Source organism: Balaenoptera musculus, chromosome 2, assembly GCF_009873245.2.
Source record: "Balaenoptera musculus isolate JJ_BM4_2016_0621 chromosome 2, mBalMus1.pri.v3, whole genome shotgun sequence".
Taxonomy (NCBI): domain Eukaryota; kingdom Metazoa; phylum Chordata; class Mammalia; order Artiodactyla; family Balaenopteridae; genus Balaenoptera; species Balaenoptera musculus.
Genome location: NC_045786.1, coordinates 114,699,952 through 114,726,947, shown reverse-complemented (window position 1 = coordinate 114,726,947; position 26,996 = coordinate 114,699,952). Strand labels below are relative to the sequence as shown.

Below are 26,996 nucleotides of genomic sequence, written 5' to 3'. Positions count from 1 at the left end.
ATTTGCTAAGATAAACCAACCTGCATTAGTATTAAGGTAAAAAAACTATTACCTACTGGACTACTGATGAAAACAACCCTTTCTTTAAAAGAAAAAAGGTACACAAAAATCAAGTTTATAAATAGTTCTAATGCTTTTTCTATACAGATAATCATAAGTAACAATAAAAAAACCCCTCAAATAAGCAACTTAACAAATAAACCTGACACTGTAACAGAAGAAGTCTCTGTTGAAAAAAAAAAGTTTTAAACAAAAAAAATGTTCACTGTACATATAATAAAAAGCTAATTTATTTACTATCCAAAGAGTTCTTTCAAATCAACAAAAATTGATTAACAGTCCAATACAAAAATGGGAAAAGGTCATGAACAGGCAGTTCACATAAAAAGAAAAATATACTGCAATAAATATTAAAAATTGCTTAACTTTATTCATAATTAAGGGAATACATATTAAAACGAGATATAATTTTTCATCTTTCAGATTGGAAGGTTAAAAACTTTGATAATACTAAATAGTGATGAAGCTTAGGGAATAAGCATTCTCGCAGATTACTGTTGGTTGATACAACTTTTTAACAGAACAATTTGGCAATACTTAGAATTAAAGACACATACTTTTTTTAACCTTAAATTTTTCATTTCTAGAAATTTATCCTATAGATCTAGTGAAAGGACTACACAAAAATATGCTTAAGGAAGGCTGTTCACTTGTAGCATAGTTTGTAACAGCAAATTTAAAAAACCCAAATAAACAAACCCAAATTCTTTTCTCACAGAACTTGCACTCTAGTCTACAAAAGATATAGGTATACGGTAATAGGTTTTAAGATTCAAAGTATTATTTCACAATGTTTTGTATTGGCTGGGAATTAGCAATTAATGCTTATATTTTTGAAAATCTGTAAGGAAGTTGATAATATTTTAGAGACTGAAATTTCAAAGTTAATTTTTTTAGCACTATTAAGATACACACACTCACCTTTATCTTTCTTGGACACATCAGTATACATTCTTATTCATGGGTAGGCAAAATGCTTTGCTTAAAACAGGGATCATATTCACAGAACTGTGAGGAGAGGTTTTTAGGGAGAAGGTCAAAACAACTTAAATATGGGCTCTAATGAGAACTTGATGCTCTAAAGTAATATGAATTATTTCTAGTTTCTCCTCTCTTTTAGTGGCCCATCCCTCAAAAGCTAGCTGGAGCCTGTAATAAAAGGACATCATTTCCAGAGAAAACCACAGATCCCTCTTTCAAAAAAAATCCTTTACGTGTGGCACTTGACTTTTTCTTTTTATTTAATGCAACTAATAGGTGGTTATGCATCTCAGTAAACATAAAACTTAATTGACTTGTAAGATTCCAGAAAAAAAAAATTTAACAACAATGGAATAAAGTTTTGGGAAAATGTTGAAATAAAAAAAGCTTCCACTGTGACAAATCTCTCTCAATAAATTCAGCCTAGTCCCTTAAGTTACTACATTATCTGATACTATAAAGCAGCATATATACAACTACCCTGACCAGAGGCCTGACATAAATATTAGCCTGGAGAAGCTAACATTTAATAAAGTTATTAAAATTTCTATTTAAAAATATTTATCACACTTTTGTGATTCTTATATCCCTAAAACTTAAACAACTTTTGCTATTCCATAATCTCTTAGAAATACTAGTGGTAAAGAAGCTATTAGGAATATTCTCTACTTTTTCCCACTGATTCTCCCAATCATCGAGAGATAGTCAATATACCATCACAGAGGAATGAGTGAGATCTTTCCTTTAAATTTCAATGATTGATATTATAGGCACAAAAATAATGCAAAGTCTTCATTGGATATCCTTTTGTTAATTTATCAGGTTCCAATTACCTTTTTATGGAAAAGGAGGCTCTATTCATAATCCTTTAATGTACAATTTCAAAACTGAAAAAGTTCTGAAAAACCAAAGGTATTTTTATAAGTTTGTTGCAAACTCATGTAACAGCAAAACCTGATCTAGGGTGGTAATTCATTTATGTCACTGTGCTTCTCCACAACAAATGAAGATGTTAACTAATAAAGAGAATATACATCATATTACCTTTACAAAATTTGAACAATTCTAAATTCTGAAACACAGTCCTTAGGGCTTTAAATGAAGGATGTAGATCTGATTAGATTCTGTGTTGTTATTTCTTTAGTAGGTGAATATTGTACATATGCTAATAGCATATGCAATATTTTAAAAATCAAAATTTGGGAGGGCTTGAATCTTAGACCTTTTTTCTATGGCATGCTGTAACAGGTAACCAAGACTACTGGCAACATAACCCACAGAATTAATGAAACATATATGCTTTTCACAACTATGAAACCTCCCCTGACTGATCCAAGTCTGATGTAGGTATATACCTCTTTAAGTGTTCCCATAGTAACACACACTTCCTCTTTATAATTGCTGTTTACTTGTCAGTATCGTTTGCTAGACTGTAAGCTCAGTGATGGCAAATGCTGCTATCTTTAATTTTATCTACCAGTGATCCCCCGTGCCTACTTCAATACTTGGTGAATAATACATACTTGGTTAAAATAATAATTGAATTGAAGAGCAGAAGAAATAAGTTTCAAAGAATTTTCTAAGTACCTTCACATAGTTCAAGGTATTTGGAAATGGGCAGGCACTACTCTCATTCAACTTTTATCTTATCATTATTTAAAGCTCTTTTTCATCTTATTTTACAAAAATATTTTAGCAGCTGTCCATTCACTGACATTTCTATTGTAACAATAATCATGTTTATTATTATTTCAACTTATTTTTTGGTAATCTTTCATGTTAATGATTATAATTATTTGCCCTTTTAAAATACGCTTCAGTGTTTAAAAACTTACATTTGGTAACAAATTTTTGCTGAATTTCCATTGCTACTGATTTTTTAAAAACTGCGTATAATCATTAATAGCATCAATATCAACAATGAACAGATCTGAAATACCAATAACCCTGCTACACTTCAGCATATATTCAAATAATACGGACTGGTTTCCTACCTTCACCACAGATGAGCACTCCCCCACCCCCGTTATTTTATTTTTCTCATTTTTACTAGTAGGACTGGCCTAAATCTTGACTCAGATTCTCTGCATTCATTGTTATTTGAAAGAGGCAAAAATCTGACCCCTCCCTCCTTGTTTCTTACACTAGCTAGTGGCACTTTGAATTTTAAAATTGAAATTTATAAGTAGGAACTGACAGCACCAGAGACAGATTCTGCTGGCTACCCTGTTCGTGATCTATTAGTTTCTGAATATGCATGATTCCTGGTATTGGGTTGGCCAAAAAGTTCCTTCGGTTTCAAAGTAAAAATAAAAGACACATTTTTCATGTTCACCAAGAACATTATTGAACAACATATTCACCCTTTTGTTCCACTACCTTCAGTCATTTTTCAGGCAACTTCATAATTCCATCTTCCCAAAACTTTTTATCTTTTGGAGAAAAGAACTGTTCCAGGTGCATTTCACAGTCTTCCAGGGAACTGAAATTTTTTCCATTAAGAGAATTTTGTAAAGACAGAAATTAATGGAAATCCAAAGGTGCAATGTCCGGTGAATACAGCAGATGAATCAGAACTTCCCAGCCAAGCTGTAACAGTTTTTGCCTGGTCATTAAAGAAACATGCAGTCTTGCGGTAATGTGATGGAAGATTATGCGTTTTCTGTTGACTACTTCCGGACGCTTTTTGTCGAGGGCTGCTTTAAGTTGGTCTAATTGGGAGCAGTACTTGCTGGAATTAACTGTTTGGTTTTCTGGAAGGAGCTCATAATAGAGGACTCCCTTCCAATCCCACCACAGACACAACATCACCTTCTTTGGATGAAGACCGGCCTTTGGTGTGTTTGGTGGTGGTTCATTTCGCTTGCCCCACGATCTCTTCCGTTCCACATTATCGTACAGTATCCACTTCTCATCACCCGACACAATTTGTTTTATTTTTTCTATTTTTAAAATTTTTTATTGGAGTTTAATTGCTTTACAATGTTTTGTTAGTTTCTGCTGTAGAACAAAGTGAATCAGCTCTATGTATACATATATCCCCTCCCTCTTAAGCCTCCCCCCATCCCACCCCTCTAGGTCATCATAGAGCACCGAGCTGAGCTCCTTATGCTATATAGCAGCTTCCCACTAGCTAGCTATTTTACACATGGTAGTGTATATATGTCAATGCTACTCTCTCAATTCGTCCCACCCTCCCCGTCCCCCCCACCACTGTGTCCACAAATCCGTTCTCTACGTCTGCGTCTCTTTTCCTGCCCTGCAAATAGGATCATCAGTACCAGTTTTCTAGATTGCATATATATGCGTTAATATACGATATTTGTTTTTCTCTTTCTGACGGAACATTTTTGTTACGTTTAAATAGAGAATCGCATGCGGAAATATGATCAATGTGTTTTTCGCTTAACTTACGTGGAACCCAAACGTCAAAGTGATTAACATAACCAAGCCGGTGCAAATGATTTTCAATGCTTGATTTGGATATTTTGAGTATGTTGGCTATCTCCTGAGTGATATATTGATTTTTCTCAATGTCTCGATTTGATCGCTGTCAACTTCAACTGGTCTACCCAACCGTGGAGCATCGTCCAGCGAGAAATCTTCAGCACAAAACTTCACAAACCAGTTTTGACACATTCTATCAGTCACAGCACCTTCTCCATATACTGCACAACTCTTTTTTTGCATTTCATTTGTGTTTTTACCTTTCTGGAAATAATAAAGCATAATATGCTGAAAATGTTGCTTTTTTTCTTCAGTCTTCAATATTAAAATGGCTACACAAAAATCCACCAATTTTGATAAATTTTTTTTTAAATGCACGCTGATATGACGGCTGTCACAATACAATCTAACAAAACTGTTTTGAAATACGTTAAAGACAACTAAGCCATCTTATGGGAAAAACCGAACGAATATTTTGGCTAACCCAATACTTAAATTTTGGCTCAGGTGTTGGTTTCTGTAGAAGTTTTGACCTTGCCATGACCTTTGGTTTCTAGATAGGATCTTGTAGATTTTCAGAGGATTGCGATGGTTTCCTAAGGTCAGATTGCGGTTGTGCATTTTACAACTATCACTGCTCTTGAAGCAATATGATCAACTGAATGTCTTACAGACCACCAATTTTTAGCTACCCAAGGCCCAATAAAAGTAACTTAACCTTCTGAAAACTTTGTGGGAGGCAGCTTCTGACATAGCTCTCAATGATGCCTGCCTTCTGGTATTCACACCATTGTGTAATCCTCTCCCCATCGGTGTGGACTGGACCCAAGGACTTGCTTCTAATGAACAGAACGTGGCATAAATGATGGAATGTCACTTCTGTGATTAGGCAACAAAAGGCTGTGACTTCCGTTCTGCTAGCTTTCTCTCTCTCTCTCCTTCTTGCCTGCATTCCAGTAAAGCCACCTGCCATGTTGTGAGATGCTACATGGAGAGACCCACATAGCACGGAACCAAAGAAGGCCTGAGGCCTTGAGTGTGAGAAGAACTGAGTAGCTTTGCTCTAACAGCTTGTGAGAACTGAATCCTGACAACAACCATGTGAGACATCTAGAAAATAGATCCTTCCTAGTCAGGTCTTGAGATTACTGCAGGCTTGTGAGACACGTGGAGCCAGAGGACCCAGCTAAGCTGAGATCCCTTATCCAAAGAAACTGTGAAATAGTAAGAGTTCTAAGCTATGAAGTTTTGGAGTAATTTGTTATGGAGCAGAAGATAAGTAGGCTAATATAAACCTCAAAAGTATATTTTTTGTCCTGAAACAAAATATAACTAAATTATGGTTTCAAATTATATACTTAGATGGTTAAGATGTATTCATTATATCTTTTGTATGATATGTATTCATTATATCTTTTAATATGATACAAGTTCAATATTAGCAGGAAATATATATAACAAGGATGAATTCTGTCACAAAATATTGACACATATGTATGAATGACATAGTTTTAAAACCTAAGCTGATTCTTGGCAAGATGGTTCAATGAAAACTTTTGTATAAAAATGTTCTGTTCTATTAGATGGAAAAATATACTAACTAAATAGTGTTCATAGGTTACGCCTGGCATTGTAGACATCAATCATATCACAGTATGTTATCTGGCCTCCTCATATAGCCTAATGGTAAAGTTACCATGCAAGAGAACTGCAGGTTATCCTCTTTTCATTAGAATTTTAAGCTCTAAATATAAGTGATCACTTTAAATATGTGACATAAATCTCAAGTATTTTCTTAAAGGACCTGTTAACAATTCTGAATGTTTATCTGTTATAAATGTAAGCCCCTTTCTTGAGAAACTAAGACACCAAGAAGGATAGCTATTTGGAAGTCTTGCGTACTACTCAAATTAAACTCGTTAAAAATGTCCTTCCATTTCACATCTGTTCTTCCTCTAGTTTTCTCAGTCTCAATAAATGGTATTTCCATCTATCAGGTTGCTCAAGACAAAAATTTGGGAGCTTCCCTTAACACCCCGCATCTTATCCAGGCAGTTTACTGCTTGGATGCCATCCATGTACATCTCAAGTCCCACTCCTCTCTATCTCCAATGATACTCCCCTGGTCCAAGTCATCACAATTTCTCACGACTGCTATTCCTTCCTAGTGAGTCTCTCTACTTCTATTCTTATCTCATTCCAATCTATCCTCCACAGAGCATTCAGGGTTAATCTTTTAAAAATGCAAATCAGAACATGTACCCTCATTAAAATCTATCAACGACTTCCACTGCTTAAGCTAAAAAAAGGAAACTAACAGACAAAAACCTTGACAAGGGTTACAGTGTTCTTCAAGATCTGACTCTGCATACTACTCCATCCTCCTTTTTTGTTCCAAGCTGCCCTCTGGCCACAAAGATCTTCCTTCAGTTTCTCCCACGTGCCAAGTTCTTTGCTGTGGTTTCCACATGAAAGGTGTTTTTCCCCTGGCTGATTCCTATTTATACTTCTGGCCACAGCTTAGTAAAAACCTCATCCCTTTAACACAAATCTGAATTAGATCTGTTATATTCTCTTACAGTTTGTAGAGAATTTTCCCTCATCATGTTAAGCACAAATTGTAGTTACATACTTATTTGTATGAATATTTAATACTTATCTCTCCTGAACGAAGGTTTGCTTCATGAAATCAAGGTAGAGTTTGATTTTGTTCACCTGTGCCTGACACTGCACATGTTTTAAAAATATTTGTTGGATAAAGTCATGAATACAATTGTTCAAGATCCTGCTTATTATAATTGGTAAAATATTTAAATTATGGACTTTCATCCATTAAGAAACTTTCTCTTTCACCTTTTTTATTTAGAATGAAATACATTCATTTTTGAGATCTGAAAAAATTCTAATATTTATATTGGCATGGCTATTTACTTCCTCAATCAACCCAACTGTAATGATTTATACTTACTTTTTCACTTTATAATAACTAATTAGGATATCTACATCAACCAATTATAAATACAAACAACCACTTTCTAGTTGTCAAAACGGCTATTTCTGAAAGTGACAAAATCTATCAGGAAAAGAGTATCAAAGCTATGTTTTATCATGAAAGTACAGTTTCATTAAAGAATTAGGCAGCCAGATAGGTTAGCTATTTAAGACTTGGCAAAATTTTAACAAGTAATGAAACGTTACATTAAGCAGGAATTATTTTAAAATGAGCAAGACAACATGATTGTAAAGGAACTTCTTTGATGTGTTCATTTTATTACCTTCTAAACACATTTACTTAATCAATGTAGAGTTTATTGTGTTAAATTGTTACTTAAATGTATTTGAAAGTTTTTAATGCATTTTTGCTGCTATTATAATATGATATAGAAAATGTATGAAACCAATATAAAATTCAATGACTAAAGATAAAAATTTTATTAGCAGGTTCCAGTTTCACTCCCTAAGCAAGAAATATGATTTATTAATTTGCTCAAAGATACCACTAACATGTAGCTCTTCAGAATAATTACTTAAAATGTATTCCCATGATATAAATATTTTTATTGTTTTAGTATTCATTGGATCTACTATTCAAAAGTTATGAACAGGGCTTCCCTGGTGGCGCAGTGGTTGAGAATCTGCCTGCCAATGCAGGGGACACTGGTTCGAGCCCTGGTCTGGGAAGATCCCACATGCCGCGGAGCAACTGGGCCCGTGAGCCACAATTACTGAGCCTGTGCGTCTGGAGCCTGTGCTCCGCAACAAGAGAGGCTGCGATAGTGAGAGGCCCGCGCACCGCGATGAAGAGTGGCCCCCGCTTGCCGCAACTGGAGAAAGCCCTCGCACAGAAACGAAGACCCAACACACCCAAAAAGAAATAGAGAAATAAATTAAAAAAAAAAAAAGTTATGAACAGTACTACAACCAATTTATACCACACAATACATGATGCATACTGTTAAAGTCAAATGTTCTCAGAGTCAATATAATCAAAACATACCTTTTTTGGACTCATGCATTCACTTATAGTTTGCTTATTATTGCTTCATAGAGATAGGATTTTGTACATTACAAGATTTTATTGATTTATTAGTTACAGAATATACTAAGCATACTCAGTAGACCGAAAAAGTTAGCTCTGGGGCTAGTATCATATAATAGCAAGTTGTAGAATACTTTAGAGCAAAATCAGAGTGTTGGCATAAATGATAAATACATAAAACTGGACTAGTAAAGACTAATATTTAGTAAGTCCCCTAACAAAGAAAATCAGGTCTTAGAATTGTACACTTTGCTCATAATGAAAGGAATATTTATTAAGCATCTTAAAGCCTATAGTCAATTATTCTATAATAAACTATTAAATTTCCTTTTTTAAAAAATGTTTTTTTATTTGAAGATATGTAAAGAAACCATTAACATTTATTTATTTGTTTATTTATTTAACATCTTTATTGGAGTATAATTGCTTTACAATGTTGTGTTAGTTTCTGCTGTATAACGAAGTGAATCAGCTATATGCATACGTATATACCCATATCCCCTCCATCCTGCGTCTCCCTCCCACTCTCCTTATCCTATCCCTCTAGGTGGTCACAAAGTACCGAGCTGATGTCCCCGTGCGATGCAGCTGCTTCCCACTAGCTATCTATTTTACATTTGGTTGTGTGTATATGCCAATGCTACTCTCTCACTTCGTCCCAGCTTACCCTTCCCCCTCCCTGTGTCTTCATGTCCATTCTCTACGCCTGTGTCTTTATTCCTGTCCTGCCCCTAGGTTCATGAGAAACATTGTTTTTTTTAGATTCCATATATATGTGTTAGCATATGGTATTTGTTTTTCTCTTTCTGACTTACTTCACTCTGTATGACAGACTCTAGGTCCATCCATCTCTTTATCCATCCACCTCTTTATCCATTCATCTGTCGATGGACACTTAGGTTGCTTCTAAAAACCATTAACATTTATCTAATATGCTGTAATACATACGTTTTCCAGCAAATGATTCCTTTCAATAACTTATATCCTAATTTAACTAATTCAGATAACTTATTCAACTTTAATATGTACTTGTTGGGAGGGCTGCTTAATAAATGATGAAATTATTTTAAAATATGCTTTTGAGGAAATAAATTTTTTTAAACAATATAAAAATGTGTTTAAATTGATGAAAGAGTAAAGTGGGTGTGTAAAACTTGTAATGAAATTCTCTAAAGGATCATTTTAAAAAATTTTGCACTTTAAAAATTCACAGATCATGTAGCTGAAGGTGATAATGTTGCTAATGAGTAGTGTTCTGAGTTCTATTTTTGAAGCCAAAGCAAAAATTATTATTAAACATTTTTGCCTTTAATTAAATTAATTTATATAGCCTTTTAAAATGGACTAGTTTGAGGTCTTCTGAGTGCACATGAATGAGCAAAATGAAGGTTCAGCAAAGATCAGCATAGAATGTTCATGACTCAATCCCTCAGTTGATTTATCATACAGCTGAACATAGCTGGTCAACACGTTGTTTTGAGCATCTTTTTTTTCTTTTTAGCTGTAAATTGTTTAATTTCTACCTCTAATGGACCACTGAAATACTCAGAGGAAGCAGAAAGTAGACTGAATTTCAATTACAAATGAGGAGCATCAAAATAAATCCATAAATTCACCTCAAGATTCTCTTCACCAGATCTCTATGTTGTGTTCATTCTATAAGACTACTCATATTACTTATTTAGTAGCCGTTACTTAAAAAACAAAGTTAGAGAGAGAAAACACTGGAATAATAATAATATTAAATTTAGTTTTACATACATTGGAGTAAGCACCAAAAACACTCATAATGTGCTATTCGTGGAAATATTCTAGCAAATGTAGGCTAAAAAACCACTATTATTTCATTTTAAAAGTAAAATGTTAAGAATTCCCAATATCATCTCATAAGCAGTTATTTAATGCCATAATACATTACTAAATTTTAATCTGTTAATACTTCCTTATACGTATTTCAAACATCATATGATGTTACATATGAATACTAAAGACTGTACTTAAAATAAAACTTATAAAACAATCAATGCAAATTAACTTCTTTATCTTACAACAATGCAAGAAGGATACTTAAAACTCTGCCTAGAGAATATGTATTACTATTAAAGGGAATTAAGAGTCAAGAAAGGTTAGGAAACATTGCTATAACATTGCTGAGATTTTTGATCATTTTAAACCCAGAAAAGTTTCAATTAATGATGGAGGAAGTAAGTCACTGATTTTTATACTGCCAAGTGAAATGCAGCAAGCTAGAATAACTGGTTAGTTTTATTAAGGTATCTTATTAAGATGGCTTATTAAGCTACTCACTATTGTTTTCATAGGGCTTTAGGCTGATACTAAACTTTAAAATGTAGGATTCTTTTCTTCCTAACTTTCATAAAAGTCATATATAATTAGCACTGAATGAAATTTTCTAATGTCAACATTTCAAATTTTGATTAACAGGGAATACAAATCAACCTTATTCAAGTTTAATTCAAAAGACTGGCAACATCCTTTGGGAGACTAGTAGAGATAATATATCAATGAACCTTCAAACTTGAGACTAAGCCAGGGGCCTACAAAGTAAAAGTAATATTCAACTTATTAAGCTGGAATCATCACAGTACTTTTCTCTATCTGATTTATCTTTGATTCATAAATACCATATATTCTCAAACTGAAATCAACACTTAGGGTCTAGAATACAATCACGATCCTACTGTAGATAGATACAATAACCCAGCTACTCAGATGATTGAAATAAAGACAAAGCAACAATTGATAAAACTGGTGCAGGTAATGACCATAAAGTAAGAAACAGAAATTCAGACAGTGGTAGATTTTCTGGACAGTATATAATTAAAAACCTGGTTAATTTCCATAGGATGGGAAGAACCACAGTTGTTCAGCTCCATTATATGACTAACATTTCTGAACATGAAACACCATTCAGTATAAATCATACACACTAGGGTAACTCAGTAAGTTGTTCTTACTTTTGAATGAGGGTAAACTAGAAGTGCCCTCTTAGAGTGTCTTTTTCATATTCTATAGAGTATTCAGTGCTACATCTAGGGTAGGTGAATGGGGCACTCAATTCAGATGAACAATTTAAAGAGGTGTAAAAAATCTCATTATCAGGATAAATATTTAAATGCAATATTAAAAAAAAATCAAAATTAACACAAAAACTCCATGATAAACAAAATATCAAAATTTAAATAAAGGATCAGTACCCTAGTCTAATATTGATAAAATCTCTAAGGCAAAACTTCTTTACATTATAGTGAGTTTCTTTAAAAGATGAATTTTGATAAAAGGTTGAATGATTTAGGTCTATCTTCTATCATTTACATAAGCACAGAATATTTGAGTAAGAAAAATTTCTAAAGTAAATTTTAATAATAAATCCCTAAATATTGTTTGAAGGCACCTGACATCTTAAATCCCCATGTCTAAGCCCTCTCTGATTTTTAAGCTCTGAACTCTCTGGTATATGCTAAGCAAGTTTCCCCAAACTAGACTGACTGACTTTAGTGCCAAAGTAGCTTCCTTTAACTCATTACATGGCTGATGAATGGTCTTTGCTTGAATTAATTACAGTGGGGGTTACAAGGTGGTGATTTTCTAATTCTATTATTCTACCTGTACTTGTTAACTGCCGTTCTCCTTTACAAAAGAGATTCTTCCTTTCCATCTTCCATCTTTTTTTTTTTAAAGTATCTTTATAAACCCTAGATGTAACAATTAAGGATTCTATAGTCAAATACAGTTCTTCTTTTGAAGCATACATTATCCCAAATTTGGTCTATGGGAACGTTGTCAAGCTGCTCCTGTGCCCTTTCTACATGACTCTATTAGTCTCTGAGTATTTTCTTGCTTTCTGGCACAAAATGATAATCTAGACTCACTGTAGTTTCCATGCTCCAAACCTAGGAGCTTTGGTACCCTTTAATAGGAAATGTATTCAGAAACTAAAATCTGGGTGTTAGGTGTATCCCTTCCTTCTAAGGCCTTTTCAATGAACAGAGCTAAGGAAAAATATACATTTTTAAAAGCATGAATTCATATTGATAGTTTCAATTCAAATTGAATATTACAGTTGCTTTTTTCTAATGCCATCTATTTTACAGTGAAAATCTTGGCTCCTAATAATATTTATTTACATATTTCCTCAATCCAACAATATATAGAAAATAGTTTCAAAATTTTAATAATCAGTAGTACAACTAAGTATGAATATACTTAGCAAAGTTTAAGATTACTTTGCATTTCGTTTTGTTCTTAGAATATATGCCACTAATGATGTATATTCAGTCTGATAGTCAAAAGATATTTGAGTTAATTATTTTCTCTCTATAAGAATCTAACCAATCTCATATAGTTAGGTACATTGATTTCTATTTGTATTCACTTTCAGAGTTTGCTTTTTTTATCTTTTTCATTTGATTTTAATTTCTGAATATTTAAAACATATACATCGTTCAAAAGTCAAAACTATACAAAAAGGCAGTTAGAAAAGTTGCATTCCCATCCTATGCCTGCATCTCTTTCCCATCTATCTCCAAAGGTAACTATTTTCGTTAGTTTCTGGTTTATCCTTCCTGTTCCTTTTATTCTTATTTCTCACATAAAAGATAGCATATTATAAATACTTGATTTTTTTCAGTTAGCGATATGTCCTGGATTTTTTTTCAGTTAGCAATATGTCAATCAGTATTAGTTTACAGACATCTTCCTGTTTTGTTTTTTTTTTTTTACAGTTGCATCATATCACACTACGTGAATATTTGCCATAGTTTATTCAGCTACTCTGCTATTTGGGTTGTTTCTGTTTGCTATTAAAAGTAATACTGTAATTCTTACATTGTTTCATATTCAGAAGGTATATATTCAGGAGGGATTCCTAAAAGTGATTTTCTTTAGTCAAAGGATAAATGTAATTTTGTTAGATACCATCAAATTCTCCTCCATAGGGGTTTTTACCATTTTGCATTCTCACTAGTAATGTGTGAGAATGCACAGAATCCTCTTTACTTCCAGTTTCCAAGATCTATGTGGAGAATCACTTTTTCCAAAGTTACATGACATTTACATTATGTCTCTGAGGCTAAAATATTATTTTTCTAACTTACTATTTCCGGTTCCAAAGAGGTAATTATAACTTTTTCTCTAAAGTGTATATTACAAGTAGAAGATATTCTTCAGTCAATGGCTTGCATTTATAGAGTGTATTATATTTTTCAAAGCACTTTTATGCACTTGCATCTTGTTTGATCTGCACAGCCATGCTTTGAAGTAGATAGGGCAAGTCTATCAGCTCCATCTTCTAGATGAGGAAACTGAGAAGAAACACAATTTAATAACTTGTACACACCCAGTTAATGACAGGCAAGGGTCGTTAGTTTACTGGTATTTCTATTAGATACTAAGTTGCCTCCTTTTTAACTATCAATTCTAGTATTTTATTATATGTTTGTGTCACTTATTAAAGTATTAGGAATACAGACATTCATTATACTTACTTCACATATAGTAGAAATATGAAAGCTATTAATAAGTCATGTTCATATTTTAAGCTTATTTTGGAAAATAAAGTTTAATTTATTTGGGTTTAGCTCAAGAATTTTACAAACTATAAAGTGCTATCCAAGTCTAATAATAAAATTTATTCTGGAAAAGTGCCCCATATTTTAATTTAAAGTAAGATTCTGTTATGTAAGCATAAGCAACAAGTTGAATATAATGAATTACTTTTGAATATATATACAATTAGTATGATTTATAAAATCTTAGAAAATCAAATGCAAAGTACCAAAAATGTAATTTCAAGACTGCATTGAAGCTCAAAGGCTTCCTTTGTACTAAACAATGTGTCTTTGCATTTTCTAAAAAGGCAAGACAAAAATTCTATTCCAAGTATAAAATATTTTGGCCTAAATTTTTAATTAGATTGATTCATCTTTGAGAATGGCAACATATATTTGTCCTATCAAGTGAGCTTCACGAAAACATTAACAGATGTTATAAATTGAGAGTCCTCAAACAAAAGCTGTGAAATCAGTGAGTGTAAATATAAACTCTGATTTTGGTCTCTTTTTCATAATATAAACTGCTTTCCATAAAACACAATCTGTAGGTTTGTCATTTATTTTTGAAGTTGAAAAATAACGAAAAGACTTTAGACCCACATATAAAAGGTACTCTTTTTATCCTTTTCTGAGACACTGACCTGTATACTCATTTAAAAATGAACACCACATCTTTACGTTATTAAATCTTTGTTTTGATCTATTAGTATTCACCAAAGTGCCATTTTATAAAACCTCACACTGAATAGACAAGGCTGGAGGTGACCATCTGCAGCTTTAGAGTCTGCGTTTGAATTGATGAAAGGAGCTTTGTGTTTTCATTGCCAAGTTTGATTCTTTCAGTCATTAGGCATTCCCCTCAGATCGCATCAATGAAGCCGTACTCTCTTACACCCATGTGTTAAATTCTCTTCTCCTCATGGTTTCCTTTGCCAGCTCTACTCAAGAATGACTATTGGGCCTTAGCCACATTCTTCTCACAGCTGTGTTAAAAAGAGCATCAGAAAGTCTTCTTAAAACCCATATGTGTATCTGGTCAGTTCTCTGTCTTAGGGTCACCTCACATTGTGGTGTGATTATACAGAGATTCATTCTTGTTCTTGAACTGTGCTACTCCCATCATTCTGGGAAAGATTAGGCCCTATAGTCAGTAGTAGAGAACTTCTTGGAAGACTGATGTGAAATACACATAGTTCAGAAGGCAGATTAGTTTAAATTAAGGAAGAAGATGTTTCAAGATTTTAAATATGTTTATATGTTATTTTTACCATTATGTAGCTTGTCAAATGGTAACATAAAGAGAAAGAACATATGCTTTCATTATGCTTTTAGGATACCGTTGTATGTGAAGGAAAAAGTCAAATGATGATGATGTCCCAAGAACTATTCGTTTGTATGCTATAAATGCCAGAGCAATTTAAAAAATTAAAATTACTTAAGTTCAGAGAGTTCCAAAATACTATTTACTATTTTTAGTTTTCACTTTTAGTTAGTCTTTCTATAGAAACACCTGATGAAGTAATAATCTGTAGTAGCAAAACTATTCTTTCCTTTATACTTAGGTTAAGAACTGAAGGAAAAAAACTGTTTCTGTTGAGTTGTTCAGGAATATATAACAATATAAGAAAGAAAGAAGATGGATTTAAGCTATATATGAATGGATTTAATCAATCATATTGCTACAGAATGATTTTTTTCTCTTTAAATGTAAATGATCAAGAATGTTTATGTGTGGACATTGTTTATGATTTCACTATCAGACAGAGTTACCCTGAAATAAACAAGATTCTTTCATTCTATACTTAGAGGGCCAAATGTGCATTTGGGAAAAATCCCTTAGTGGGGGGATACAGTCAAACATGGAATAATGGGGAGAAATAATCAAACATGGAGTCTTAGAATCCAAGTAAAATTTATATTTCTACTTGCTCTTGGGTTCAATTTAGATTTTTCAATTATATTTTGGGAATAAAACCTATACCTAGTAAGGAAGTGTACATCAGATTTTAGATGAGAATACTGACAATTTATTAAAAAAAAACTCAGACCCTGATTTATATAAATATGCAGACATTTTCTATATCAACAGATAGATACATTATATCCACTCATCTGTGTGTTTAAGAATAGAGAAAGCAGAAGAGGATGTTCCCAGTGAGTTATCGATGAGGTTGAGCAACATCCAGGCAGGGATGATGAAAACGTCTAAAAATCTAATTTCTACAATAGCTTCCTTTTTTCCTTTACTACAACAGAAGTATTCTAAAGTACACTAGTGGTTAGTGTTATTGTTACCTTTCCTAGGAAGTTCAAATCACTTTATATATCTTATTTTTATCAATTCTAAAACTATTCTCAGGTAAGATGGTTCTCCTATCTTCACAGAAGTACCCTGGAAGCAAGGTTTAAACAGTTAAGAAGGCTTTTAACTGGAGCTAAGAACAGAAGCAAGGAAAAGGGTACTGGTTAGAGCATATGACCACTCTAAGGAACTTACATTTCATATACATGTGTGAAAATCACATTAGAATGCCTCTGCAGTATAAGAACTCCTGTCGTATTTTTTTCAGCCTGTCAAGTTTCAGTTAAAGTGTACTTGATCATTGTTAAGTGGGTCCTATAATTTCCCTAAAATAATAGGAATTCTTATCTCTGACTTTCAATTACTGTAACACTGGGATTAATGAAAAACAACAAAAATTCCTGCATTTTATTTAGTCTTAAACGAAAACTGTATGACTCTCTTATTTAACCCTTTTGTTCTTTTTCTCTCATTCCTCTCCATAGTGATCATCTGAAACATGTTTTATCTATCTTAGTAGGCTGAAATGTGTACTAGCCCAACTCTAGATCACCTATTGGAAGAAAGATTCTGAAATGAAGAAGCAAATCAAATGTAAGAAGCCGTGTTGTAATTTAACTTTTTAGTCCCAACTTTCATGCTTTTTATGATTCACTCCATAAAGTTAACTATAAAAGGGAACTAATCAGGGACAGTGCAGATACTTAGGTTTAAAGAATCCCTTTTCTTCTTTAGCCTGGATCCTTCACTTTCCACTTCATTGGAACTTCTCAATTTTAATAATCCCACATTAATTCTTCCCTGGTAGAAAGAAATGAGCTAGACAATTAAAACTATGTTTCTTTTTCATGTCAAAGTGAGACATTCCTTGAAGATCAAGGTATAAGCCTCAATTCTTTAGTTTTTATAAAGAAATGAATATAATTATATCACCTATCAAACATGGTAGGTATCTCTGTATATAATAAAAGCAGCTCTAAGAAAACCTACTTTATGTACTCAATGGATAAGAAAGGTGATCCACTATACAAATATATAATGGAATTAAATTTTTTATAAAATACATACTTGTTTGATAGAGTACAACAAGACTTGTATTTCATAAGTTAAATATGTATTTAATTTAAAAACATGTGTTATGATTAAAAACCCAGAACATTAAATTCTTAAAAAACATATCATGTTCAAGAATAAAAATTAAGCATGCTAGATGCTTTACGTTTTACGACAATTGTTTAGGAGGAATCTGAGTCCATCTTCCATATATAAATGACAATAAAGCTGTATCTAATTAGATCTAGATTTAGAAGGTGCCTTCCAAAGCTGACTGGGGTGTTCAACTGTACATAAACTAGCACAAATAAATTAACTATTTGATTTATTATTTGCTGAGGTATGTATCATATTTCACAGAGCTTTTTGAATCTCAAACATAAAAAAGATTGAAGAAATTTCCAGAAAAATTTTAAATCCTCTCATTTACTAATAATACTAATAAATCCAAGTCAACTTTCAACATTGTATTAAATATTGATTTAAACCTTGCACTGAGAATTTATGAAATGCATTCCTTGATTCAATCAACAAGTATTTACAAAGTATTCAGATACATCTAGCACTGCTTTGCAACTTGTAGTCCAACCAAGAATTTAGAGGAAAAATATCAAGATAAAGTTGGCAAGAAGCAGAACAATTTTAATGAAAACATAATGTAATTATATAAAAAATTCACTGATGCTTTTCATATTAAACTATGTAAAACTATTTTAGCACAATTATTTTACTAATTATTAACCATTATGGTTAATATCAGATTCTGGAAATAGCAACAAAACTACAAAGTTTAGTAAAGTCTTTTGATGAAAAATGTAGGCTTTAAAAAAAAAAAAAAAGAATAGCAGGCTTTTTTTTTTTTTTTTTTAAAGTCAAGAAACTGTGGAAATGCTCTGTTCCCCTTCCCAGCACCCAGAGTCGTCTACCCTGTTTTATAATTCAACCTGCAAACAGATTAAGCAGCTGAGTTTGTGGAAAGTATGTTTGCTCTACACTAAGAACCCTTGTGTGACACTATGGCGACTCCCCTGACACCTCGAAGAGAACTACAGACAGTTTTCACTCATCAGCAGGGAAACCAGGCTGAGAATTCACGATTTCTTTGTAACCTCAACTTCTTCATAGAAATCAGTATTTGGCCAACAGGCAGGAAAGACTTTTTATTAGCTTTACATGTTCTTTTCTTTTCTTTTCTTTCTGTCAATACCACTCAAAAGACACAGGATGCCCTATATTTCAAAAGGAAGTGTTTTATGCTGATCTTTGAAATTTTAATTATGCAATTAAAAATTAGAATACGTGCAAATGTTAAGTAACTCATTTTTTTAAAGCATAGAAAGAAAATTCTAAATAGTTGATGAATTTTTTGTCTTGAAAATTTGTTAAAAGTTTACAATTTTTTCTTACATCTTTTAGTCCAATCTATTTATTATATAGTTATATTTTATGAGGAAACTTGAATAGTATCAGTGTAAATCTGGCCCACAGTTAAGATGATATGTGATAAAAGTTATTTCATTGTAAAACCTAGATCTTTGAGAGGTCTTCTAACCATATATGTCTGGTTGTAAACACTTTCATTTTAAGTGACTATGTATAGCTTAAACATGTTAAATTTAGTAAAATACATTTAAAAATTCCTTTGGGAAACTTGCTCTAGGCCAGAAGAAGCGTATCTGTAGATGGAAAGACAGATGGAAAAGTATAGCACAAAGAATCAGATTTCATAACCTCTTATGATAAAAAACATCATTTAGTGGATTGGTGTGTCAGCTTTCTCTTTAATAAATGAGGATTATGGATGGTCTGGGCAAAACTATTAAAAGAAGTTTTTCTCACAAAGTTCTCGTGCTCTTAACCTGCTCTCTAGCCTCCACATAACTCTCTGAAACCAAGTGCATCCAGGATCGGCAAAAGAGTCATCTAAAAAGCTACATCACTATGTGCTCTTCTTCCACAAACATACACATTTTTTAAAGAGATGTACATAAGGAGAGTAATGCTTAACATGAAGGAATGGATTTCCATTGGTGAAATTTTAGGCTTTATGATACCTGGGCCAAGAAGCTATTTTGGGGCAGTGAGGTCTGGCATTTACCACATTTTACTTTATAAGTGACTATCTGCTATAAACACTGGCTTGTTTATGGATGGTAATTCTGTACAACTTTCCTTTCTAAGTATACTCCTATAGGTTAAAAAATTCAAGAAAAATGTTAGACTCTCAAAGAAATAAAATATAAATTTAAAATTCTACAATTATTAGAAATAGTATATGATCTCTCTGCCCTATTACTGAAGATTTCAGGTCTTTTAAATGTAATTAAACTTGATGGAAGTTGGTGGTTAGAACAAGGGTTAAAAGCTGATCACTAGCAAGTAAGAGATCCCAACTCTGAGGAGAGTGGAAGGAGTGGTGATGCCAGTGCCATACTCTTCTATGAAACTTGTGAGCTCTAGGTACTTGGCTGGGATAAAAAACTTTATCTAGGGCCTAGAGCACACCTGAAGTTTTCCTGTGTATTCCTGACCTGATCTGCTTTTATTTTATTCTGTCATTCTATTAAACTACTAAATTGTTCTAGTTCATATGTTCAAAAGCATTTATAGAGCACCCACTTTACAGCAGGCATCTGTGCAAGTATTTGGAGGCAACGGGGATACAAAGAGGAATAGAACACTGTCTATGGCTTGGAAAAGCTCGACGATGAGTGATTTTACAGGGATTAGAGTAGATATACAAAGCAATTATAACATCTAGATGACTGAGACCTCTAATAAAGGTATGGACTAAGTATTACAAAAGAATTAAAGAATGAAAAAATAAAGAAGCATCATAGGGGTAACATTTAGACTGGAATTTAAGGAATAACAAAAATCTGGCCAGGTACTAAAAGGGAGGAAATATGTTTTAAGAAGAAGAAATAGCATGTGCAGAGATACTGTGGTAGGGGGCATGTGAGGAGATGCCACTAGAACAATGGCAGAAGGCCAGTGATAGGCCTCCTATATCATGCTAAGTTGTTTAAACTTTAACTTGTAGGGGTTGAAGGGCTCCTGAAAGATTTCAAATGGGGAAATAATATAACCTGATTTCTGTTTTAGAAAAATTAACTCTGGTGGTGGTGAGGAAGATAAACTTGAGAGAGCTAGAGGCAGGTAAACTAATTTTATGATTATCTCAATAGTCATGAGGAATGATTAAGGCCTGAATTAATGCAATTAACAAGGGAAGAGGTGGAGGGAATTAGGAGATACTTAGGCAGCAAACAACAGGGACTGATGGCAAAGTGAACGTGAATGATAAGAAACAGTGAGGGAACAAGGACAGTTCTGAAACTGCTGAGGACTAGGAAAGTCACATCAACTCTCCCTGTGAAGCCAATATAACTGTCCAAATTTTTTAACTGAAAAACTTTTGCTTCCAGGAGTTAAGCAATTTGCCCTAAATCTCACAGGTAATAAGTGGGAAAGCAGGGACTCAAACACAGGTCTGTCTGACTTGACCACAAAGCTTGTCTCTATCTTTTATGCTGCACTGAATCTCATAGGACGAATATGTTTCTCATGAGGGAAAAGGGCAAAAGGCTCCAAGGAGAGAGGCCAACGTATATAAATGCATTAGTCCTGAAAAGGTAGTGCCCTTCTGAAGAATGAGATAGTGCAGTGTGAGTGAAATGACAAGAGAAGGAGGGACTATGCAACACGCATTGTTCTAAAAGCATCACACGTATTATCTCATCTAATTCTTACAACATTATGAAGTAGGTGTATTATTGTCCACATACTATTGCCCACATCAACGCAGTGTTTTAAAATGTCCTAGTTCACATACCTATGCATTCTGAATCCAGAGCCTGAGCTTTTAAATTACCATGTTGAAGATATATGAGCATCTTTACTTATTTTACCATGCTCATATATAAATTTTATGATAAAGTATAATTAGCAATGGGCCATTGTATTCAATAATTAGGAAATTACTGGTAATCTTAAGAAGAACAATTTAGTATAAGAGCTAGCCATAGTGTATTGAGTAGTAGAAGAGCAAATGGGAATTGAAAAACTAGAGGTAGTGAATACAGATCAGTTATTTAAGGAATTTGGTTGTGAAGGGAAAAGGGGAAATGTGGACCTTTTTAATTTAAATTTTAATTATTGCCTGGAATACTGACATATTTTCAAAGGACCTTCAAAAATAATTGCTAGTAATAGTAATTTCAGATTATATGGAGAATACTAATACCTAACAGAATACTAATACCTGCTAATATCTAACAAAGTCTTATACATTGGCTTCCTGGAAGGTTATCATCTTATATCCAACAAAATAGGCTGATGCCCACATTAACAGTAATGAAGATACACTGCACACTTGAGGGCAATTAAAGATGATATATAGTGGATTAAATATGAAACGGAAAGCCTGATAATATTTCATCTAGGTCTGATTGCTAGAAATCAGAATAAAAGATTTAACATTTAAATTAAAATTTAACATTTAACTCTTGTAAATGACATAATTGTTGCACTTAAACTCTGTCCATGGATTGGTGCCATTTCCATTAAAAAGTCTTGATTTGTCTGTTGTTAAACGTGAAGAATAAGGACAATATAGTTAGTTTTTCAAAAGGTTAAACTTATTTAATTTAAAGCGTTATCTGAGAAATGTTATTTCTACTTCTTGGGGTACAAAGTTATTTCTTTTAAAAATAATAACAATAGCTGATGAGATCTAAAAAATAAAAGTTGACAACATTTCCAAATTTTTTTAGAAATCTAATTGCTCTCTGGGAAACACTGTTTTAGGGAAGTTTAGTTATGTATAGAAATTAAAGGATTACAGGTAAAGAAAACTTTGAAATTTTTAAGTATTTGTATCCTTTAAGCAAATAGAGCTAAATCCGATCTTGACTGTCAAAAGTTACTGATTTGTAATTTACAATGAAATGAGATCCACCTAAATATCTGTCTTGGGGTTCTTAGAATGTTAATATACTTTGTGAATAATCAGATACAGTTTCTGACTGAATATAAACTTAATCTTTAAACCTATAAAAATATAACACCATAACTCATAAGTTTCAAGGTACATATACTGTAAAGATTAATTCCTAATCTGTTTTAAAACAGTCTTGACTACATATTTACCTGATCTTGGGCTAGTAATCAAGATATAATTTCAGGGACGTTGAGGAAATGTTTGAGATGACTTATTTTCAAACAAAAAGTAGTGAGAAGTAAGAAACCTTGAAGTTAGCACTACTTTTTCATACTGTAAAACTGAAAAACAAAATTGTTAAGGAAGAAGGTACGTCTTAGAAATTGAATTCAATTAGGTGTGTGAATGATGTAATGCTGTTAACAATACATAAAAAAGGCCTCAGTTAAAATGACAAGTTCTATTACATTAAAGCTGCTTTAGAAAATTCTGCTACAGTGTTCAAGTCCCATAAATTAACAAGTGACTTCCTTGTCTGATAAGTTATTTGTTAATATTTTGCTATCTATCATTAAGGACTGACTGATTATGCAGCTTTATTTAAATTATAATAAAAATGCAAAGATTACTGAAAATAAATATAATCATGTACTGTGAAAAGCTGTATTGAATACTTCAGAAGAACAAAACAGAAAATTAATTTCACTGTACTGGATTCTATGTGCCTAGAGGTCTCAGATTGCAAGGTCATAGATGATTTCAGCTCAAGTAGGATTATTGTGAAGCTAAATGAGTACAGTAGGTAACTTGACCGTCTCTTCCCCTTGCTAATTACCTATTACCTATGAACTGATTTTAATCGTATGGCCTCCATGAACTCCTGAAGATCAATTATTCAATAAAAATGGTTTGCCCTAAATAGTAACCATGATTCCCAAGTAAATGACTTTTTGACCCCAAATATAGATATGACAGGCCGTCTAAAAAAGTTCATTTGGCTCAATCCACTTTTGTCTTAAACTATTAACAGCATAAATAATAAATAATATATTATTTAGTTGCCAAAAGAATGTGCTTTTGTTTTGTTTTGTTTCATGCTTTTGAAATAATGGAAGATCATTTTACTTACTTCTGAACTTTGTCATTGGCTGCTCGGGAGGCTTCTATGGTGTGCTGAAGCTCTAATTCCATGTTTGCTCGATCTGTCAGAGCTTGCTGCAGTTGGGTAGCTAGTTCGTCATTTTGTTGTTGAGTGATGGAAACAATGTTCTCTCTATTTTTTAAAGCTTCTTCATAGGTACTAAGGGTATGGTTAAACTGATCCTTCAGATTTTCTTCTTGGGATAAAGATTTGTGTAAACTGAGAAAATATAAAAATAAATAATTTAAACATAAATATGTAGGCTGACTGACCAATAATCTATTTAACAAAAATCTCCAGTTAGAAATACCCATTTCTAAAAATCAATAAAGACAACTTAAATGGGTAAATAAAAATAATTTTTATATCACAATATTATACTTGATAATTATCCATTTCTCTGCTTCTAGGCTGAAAGCTACCCAGACAAATGATTATCTTTGCTACCAAAGCATACAAAAAGATGCTGCAGGATGTTAATTTAATTATATCAGTGTAAATATTACATTCAATTCTCTTTAAAAGGAATAGCAAAGAATTGGAGAATGAAGTATCTCTAGGTAAATAAAAGAATATAATCTGACTGCAAAGAAGTGAGAAGTAAGAGAATGGGCATCAGTTTGGGAGATCCAGGGTCTGTTCGGCTAACACGTAATGAGAATGAATGAGATTTGTACAAATACTGATCAGCCTTATACACAGCATTTTCTACTTGTCACAATTGAGATATAAATGAAGTTAAAATCACAAGTCAACCTGCACAGAAATAATATGTATTCAGATATATTTTCTTTTTGTTAATGAATCTTATGCCAAATACATCCACTCATTAAGTCATACAGAGAAACAGCATATAAATTAAGACTAAATTAATGCAGAAGAAAATGCAGACAAATAGAATCTTAAAATGCTAAAGGTCAGATCTTTGATATGTCATTACACCTACCACCTGAGGTTATTTTGAAATGGCACCAAGCACCTCACTCAATTAAATAAAGACATTTTGAAAATATAAATATTTAATAACGGGAAATTTAAAATCCACACAGGAGATGTTCTTTTTTTATTAAATAAGATCATTTCAGTATATGCATACAAAAGAAATGTCGATGGGAGACTTGAAGTAAAACACCCTAACTATATAATACAGATTGATAATGTTGAAAGAAAGTAATATAATTCTTAAAGCTGCAGAAAGCTAGTCAGGGAACTTTAACTCTGGCTGAATATCTAGTCTGGTACTTTACCTAAAACTTTTCAAACTAATTATAAATTTCTTCTTTTTGCTTAAATAGCCTATAAGCCTCTGTGGGGTGCTCACTTTGGAGAAGGTGTCACACAGAAATAAGATGGACTTGAGACAGGGATAGTTAGCATACCAAAAGAAATCATGTCAGAATTCAATTTAGTCCCTAAAAAGAGAGATGTTGCTAAACTGTGGTCAAGTGATTACTATATATGAAATAAGAATGGTGTATAGTGCCAGATTTGCAGAGTGCAGAGAAAGTTATCTTCCTTCATGGTTTTCACCTTGTTATGTATCTAACCCTTATTTCATTCTTCTTGGTTCTTTCTACCAATCTATATGCTTAAAGACTCCTGTCTCTTGCTCATTTTCCTAATTCTTTCTCTGTTCTCTCATACTTTCTGCATTCTTCCAACTTCCAATTTCTTTCAATCTACTCTCTTCGTTTACTTGAAACACCCAAGAAAGAAAGAAACTAAAAACAAACAAAACAAAAAAAACCTTTAAAAGGTCTATGCTCTTTACCTTTAAATATCAATTTCATTTTTTTTTCTTTAATTTTTTGGCTGTGCCACACAGCATGTGGGAAATCAGTTCCCCGACCAGGGATCGAACTTGCGTCCCCCCACATTGGAAGCCCGGAGTCTTAACCACTGGACCGCCAGGGAAGTCCCCAATTACATTTTAAATTACATAATTTGCACAAATCCAAAATATTCAGCTTGACAAAATGTAAAGAATAAAATACAGAACAAACGCAGAACACTCCGGTCCTCCCAGTTGATCCCCTTTCCAAAGGTAATCACTAGTCCAACCTCTATCTAGATTAATACTGCCTGTTTTTGAACTTGTTGTCTGACTTAATATTTTGCTTAACATAAAGTTTCTGAGATTCATCCTGTTGTTGTATGTAGTTCATTGTTTTTTATTCTATGAAGTATTCCATTACATAAATACATAGCAACTTATTTAACCATTCCACTGTTGCTGCTATGAATACTTCCTGTATAGGTCTTTTGATGGACCTAAGTACCCATTTCTTTTTGGCTTGTTTTTGGTTTTTTTCCCCAGCTTTATTGAGATATAACTGACATAAGTACTCATTTCTGGAGCAGAATTCCTCCATAGGGTGTATATATGTTCAGATTTAGTAGATACTGCAAAGTTTCCCAAAGTGGTCATACCAATTTATACTCCCATCAGCAATGGAGTTCCAGTTGCTCTATATGCACCCATGGGGTGGGATTGCGAGTCCTCTTAACTTCAGCCATTTTAATGGGGGTGCAGTGACATTTCATTCTCTTAATGTTGTCTTTTGATGAATGTAAGTTCTTAACTTTAATGAAATCTAATTTATTATTCCATTAATGGCAGTGCTTTTATGTGTCCAGTTAAAAAAATCATAGCCTGCCCTATTCTTTATATTTTAATCTTACATATATATACTCCTCATTTATTATTTATTTATTTAAAAAGGGATTTTTATTTATTTATTTTTGGCTGCGTTGGGTCTTCGTTGCTGCACGTGGGCTTTCTCTAGCTGCGGCGAGCAGGGGCTACTCTTCATTGCAGTGTGTGGGCTTCAGTAGTTGTGGCACATGGGCTCAGTAGTTGTGGCTCGTGGGCTCCAGAGCACAGGCTCAGCAGTTGTGGTGCACGGGCTTAGTTGCTCTGTGGCAGGTGGGATCTTCTGGACCAGGGCTTGAACCCGTGTCCCCTGCGTTGGCAGGCGGATTCTTAACCACTGTGCCACCAGGGAAGTCCTATGCTCTTCATTTAAAACTTGAAGTAGATCAGCATAGCTTGGGAATTCTGCATTTGTTTATGATACCTAAAATACTATCTAGTATATTATAACCAATTAAATATTAAGAATCAATGACTCAGTTTTTAAAATCACACCATTATTAAAATCAATATTATCCCCATTTAATCCCCTAATCATTCATCATTTACTAGTTTTCTACCATTTAGTCTTTTCCTTTTTTTGGCAAATTTATACTACCTGATTTTAATTTTTCTCTCAGATGGACCTGTAACTGGGACCCTTTATTCTCAAGCTCAAAAAGCTACTACTCATTCAAAATACTTTGGAAACCTTTAAATCCCCATCAAGTCTTTCTCAAACTGAAGCAGTAGCTGGAGTGATCTCTTAAAAAGATAAATCAGATAATGTCACTCAAAATCCTGCAATAGCACCTCATCAAACTCA

The 26,996-nt window shown here is 33.1% G+C and overlaps 1 protein-coding gene across 2 annotated transcripts in view; it reads right to left on the bottom strand.

Annotated features, from left to right (window-relative positions):
* MIPOL1 (mirror-image polydactyly 1) overlaps nt 1–26,996 on the bottom strand; it is a 254,128-nt gene that overhangs the window by 24,597 nt on the left and 202,535 nt on the right. For both annotated transcript variants that reach the window (XM_036843183.1, XM_036843185.1), the window contains exon 11: nt 23,527–23,757. In XM_036843183.1, the coding sequence (XP_036699078.1) occupies nt 23,527–23,757 (231 nt within the window). The remainder of the gene's footprint in view (nt 1–23,526; nt 23,758–26,996) is intronic.